Genomic DNA, 4,631 nt, shown 5'->3' with positions numbered 1-4,631 from the left:
AAAAAAAAACAAAACAAAACAAAAAAAAAGTGCATGTTCCAACCACCACTGCAGTGAAAACACGGCATTTCCTTTTAAAATAGATGTTTTCCTTACTTTCGTCCCCATATCAAGCTAACAATGATTACTTAAGTCAAATCTTAAATAAAGACTTTACCTTTAATTTCTTATTTATCTTGCAACAATATCTGTAAACCATTGCCAGATTGAGTGGTCCAAAATCTGCGTAGAAGCTTTAAAATGAAAATAAAATGTGATGTACATTCTAGATGCTCTGAATATAAACATCTTTTTCGGGTCTATAAGATCAAATTAAGATGAGCAAGCATATACCAAATAGTTATGGGCCAATACAACTTAAAGGTACTGTTTTACTAGTGGAAGACTATTCTGGTAAATAATGCCTATTTAAAAATACCACAAGTGCTACAATGCCTATATTGAACCTCAATGAACATGAACATATCTTCTAAATTTAAAATGCTGTTTTTCCACACATATTTCCAAGGGCAAAACCACAATATCTTACTTAGTACACATTTATATCTCATTGTAGTGTAAATATTAGATTAGCAAATCTAAAAGTTTAAATTTAGGGAAGTTTTTTTTTCCTCTAAAGCTTTATGTTATTACTACAGATGAAAAACAAGCATCCTGTAATTAGCAAACAACAGATTTATAATTTTCCCAGGCTGTCCCATTTATAACCATACCTTTACATTCTTCAAAAAAAAAAGGTTACAATCTTTGAAAGAGCAATACTTACTTCTCATATTCAAGTTCATTATCTATGCTGAAATAATGTACATTTGATGCACTCTTTGGTCTGCTGTAGAGAATGGCAAAACAAAGGCGATCTGAAATGGAAAAATTGCAATGTTCCTTCCTGCAGGTTACAAAAAACGTTTCATATATCATGACACAACTCTTTTCAGATGAAGTCAGTTTTTCATTTTTTTCATGCACGTTTCAGATGGTAGGAGTGGTAATGGGTAATTATAAAATATTCTGGCTATTTGGTTGGGTAATAATCAATGAGCACATTTTTAAAAGAGAAACTGCCTTTAACCGTAAGTTTCAAAAGTGGTGATTTTTCATGTAGTGACATGATTTCTAAACAAACCTATTTTTGTAAAAGTTTAGCTCCCCTGGATTAAGACATTTCAGCAAATTGCAGCATGCATGTGATGACTAGCATCAACCTTGTAAGTTTCTAGATGAATTTCACTACGTTTTCAAGACATCCTAAAAGTCATTTCAGTAAGAAACTATTTTTTTTTCTTAAAGAGAAAGAATGCTTTCAAAATTGCTTCAAAATTATCACTTACAGCTATAGAACAAACCATATGTTTCTCCAACTGTTTTCAGGGATCACTGCTTTCTAACTTGGAATCGCTACTTCGGTATTTTTACAATTAGACAAATTACCATTAAAACAGAAGCAATGAGAGGTTTCTGCATGATGGGTCTGAGATGAACTTGTGTTGCATAAAAGCAGTTAGGCTGCTGTGAGGTTAGCAAGAATGGTAATGAGTAGTAAGGCTCAGGAGGCTCCACCCTTATTCCATGCCTAAAAATGCTCCGGTGAAATAAAGTTATCCACAGTATCTAATAGTAATACTAGTGGTGCTAAGAAAATACACTCACAACGTGGCAAAATCAAGTACAGCCTTTAAAACATATATACTTTCAGCAGAGCCAGCTGGCACCCTTTCTCCAAATGGTAAACTTTTTTTTTTTTTTTTGGATCTGCAATTCAACTCATGCAACTGCTGCGTTTATTTCCTTGTAAACTCCTCAACTAAAATTTCTTGCAACCACAAACATTCAAATGGGTGACAGGGCTTAATCCTTTCCAACCACAAGGACCTTTGATCCCTGTGACAGAGCCCAAGGATCTCGCTCCCGCGGGTGGAGAGGTGCAGCTCACCTACTAGGCTCTGATGCAGGCACTCAAGGGTCACTGCCACCCATGAGCGCTGAAGCCCAGAGCCTGAGGACAAGTGCCGAGGCCACCCACGCGCAGAAGACAGAGGCGGCCGGGCCCCAGACTAGGGGCACCTCCCAGCCAGCGCCGCCCGCCCAGTCCCAGCGTGGGTGCCAGAGTCCCCGGGAAGCCCCCGCCCTCCCGGCTCACCTTTGATCACCTCGGCCACCAGAGCGGCCCCCGCGCCCTCCCGGCTCATGACTCCAAAGCATCTGGAAGGCGGGGCAGAGGCAAGGACGGCCAGCCGCCGAGAGGGGAGGCGCCGCGACCACACCCCCGAAGTTTAAAAAACAAAGTTTAAAGGGCCGCGCGGGGCAGCGGGCGCAGCGACACCCCTCGGCGGCCCAACGGCCGGACGCGACAGCGCAACCCCGGAAGTCCCCAACTCCTGGAAACAGCCCGGTGGGCGACGAGGGCGCGGGGAGGGGCAGCACCCCGCCCCACCTCCTACTTTCTTCCTGTCCCCCCCCTCCCGCCGCTTCGCCGCCCCCCTTCCTTCCCCAGCTGGGAACGCCGGGCGGCCTGTGCCTGCCAGGGCTCCTCCAGTCCCAAACACCCCGCAGAGGGGACGTGCGTCAGACGCCAGCGGGCCTGCCGGGGAAGCATCTGGGAAAGCTCCTTAGCGATTAAAGGACTTCGTGCAAAAGGGCTCGGTCCCAGACCAGGGACAGACCCGAGGGTGACGCCGGCCGGGGCGGGGGCCTCCTGGCTCCTCCCACGCCGCACTCCTGCCGCCAGGAGGTGCTGCAGCCGAGCCAGGCCCGGGCCCTGCAGTGCGCCCTCCTGGAGCAGGGCCCAGCGCACCCTCGCTCCGCCAAGACCCGCCAAGCGACCCAGCAGGGCCGGGTCTGATGGAAAACGGGCATCTTCAAAATCGTGGAAGATTTCCTGAGATCAGCTGCCTCAGAGAAAACGCTTTTCTTTTAATTGTGCAAGATTTAAAGGCAACCCTCTGGTCATGCGTTCCTTTAAAGGGATGGTTTGGGATGGTTTAAAAACAGAAATGTTGACACCCGTTTTAAACCACCATTTAGAATTACTGTAGAGATAGAGAGTAGAAGGATGGTTATCGGAGGCTGGGAAAGGTAGTGTGGGGGTAATGGGCACAAAAAAACAGTACAAATGAATAAGACCTAGCATTTCACAGCACAACAGGGTGTGGGTGACTATAGTCCACAATAGCTTAATTGTACATTTAAAAATAACTAAAAGAGTACAATTGGAGTGTCTAACACAAAGGATAAATGCTTGAGGGGATGGATACCCCATTCTCCATGATGCGATTATTGTGCATTGCCTGCCTGTATCAAAACATCTCATGCACCCCATAAATATACACACCTACTCGTACCCACAAAAATTAAATAAAATATATTCTAAACTTGTTTGTATTTTAATCTCAAGTGAAAAAAATTGAAATCCAGCATAAGCATAATCCCAATTGTTACAGATACCAAGGTGCTGGGATTGGGGTTCATTTTCACTCCCTCCTGTGTTTTCCCAAGTTTTCTATAGCAAAGTGTTACTTTATACATACTTTTGCCTCAAAAGTAAACCTGCATACCTCCTAATCTTATTCTACAATTCCAGATGGATCAAAGACTTCTTAAAATATATTTGAATTATTTTTTATACTCTCCAACTGGGGAAGACCTTGCTAAATGATACAAAATCTAAAAGCCATAAACACATTTTTAAGCAGTTTTCACAGCAAAAGACACATAAACGAAATCAAGAGATAAACTGGAAAAATATTTTAAATTCATCTCGAGAAGATACCTAACTTCAGTTTTATGTTATCACAAAAGAAATGCAAAGGTCCACTATGAGGTACTATTTTTTCCTCAGACTGGCAAAACTCAAGAGAGTTGGATAAGGTGCTGCGGTGTGTCGGGAGGTCGAGGGCACTCACATACATCGCCTGTGGGTGGGAATACAAACTGAGCCACCTCCATGGAGCCAACAAATGGGAAGTTCGGCAGAAATGTTTAAGACTGAAAACTGAAAACTAGCCAGACGTGGCGGCTCACGCCTGTAATCACAGCATTTTGGGAGACCAAGGCGGATGGATCATCTGAGGTTAGGCATTCGAGCCTAGCCTGGTCAACATGGTGAAACCCCACCTCTACTAAAAATACAAAAAATTAGCCAGTCGTGGTGGTGCACACCTGTCATCCCAGCTACTTGGGAGGCTGAGACAGGCGAACCGCTTCAACCCGGGAGGTGGAGGTTGCAGTGAGCCCAGATCACACTTTTGCACTCCAGCCTGGGCAACAAGAACGAAATTCCGTCTCAAAAGAAGAAGAAAAAAGAAAAGAAAACTGAAAACTAAAGATAGCCACGATGGACTGTTAAGTACTACCACTTCTATGTGTGAGTTTAAATCCTATATACACATGTATACGATTATAGATAAAATCATGGGTAGCAAATCTCTGGAAGCAGCCACAAGAAACGTATCAATGCCTTGGTAAGTCAGTGTCTAGAAATAGGGAATGTTAAGAGAGATTTATGCCTTTTTACAGCTTTTGCATTGTACCATGTATTACCTATTCAAAATTACACCGCTTTTAAAAAGTCAACTTGCAGGCTAACAGTGTTTTTCCAAAGCTGACTCTTGATCAAGATAGGAAGCATCTAATGA

The 4,631-nt window shown here is 43.6% G+C and overlaps 1 protein-coding gene across 14 annotated transcripts in view; it reads right to left on the bottom strand.

Annotated features, from left to right (window-relative positions):
• Positions 1–4,631, bottom strand: part of CDC14B (cell division cycle 14B) — a 141,363-nt gene that overhangs the window by 89,781 nt on the left and 46,951 nt on the right. For 13 of the 14 annotated variants that reach the window (XR_001885468.1, XR_001885469.1, XR_001885467.1 and 10 more), the window contains exons 2-3: positions 767–857; positions 158–233 (exon numbers count right to left, since the gene is read on the bottom strand). Coding sequence is in view for 9 of the 14 variants with exons in the window: in XM_017871491.1 (XP_017726980.1) it covers positions 158–233; positions 767–857 (167 nt within the window). In the remaining 5 variants the exon portion in view is untranslated. Of the gene's footprint in view, positions 1–157; positions 234–766; positions 858–2,137; positions 2,757–4,631 lie in introns of those variants that run through there. The other variant, XM_017871494.1, reaches the window with a different exon arrangement.

This window comes from Rhinopithecus bieti, unplaced genomic scaffold (genome assembly GCF_001698545.2).
Source record: "Rhinopithecus bieti isolate Rb0 unplaced genomic scaffold, ASM169854v2 scaffold_6063, whole genome shotgun sequence".
NCBI lineage: Eukaryota > Metazoa > Chordata > Mammalia > Primates > Cercopithecidae > Rhinopithecus > Rhinopithecus bieti.
This window is presented reverse-complemented; position numbering and strand designations above follow the sequence as displayed.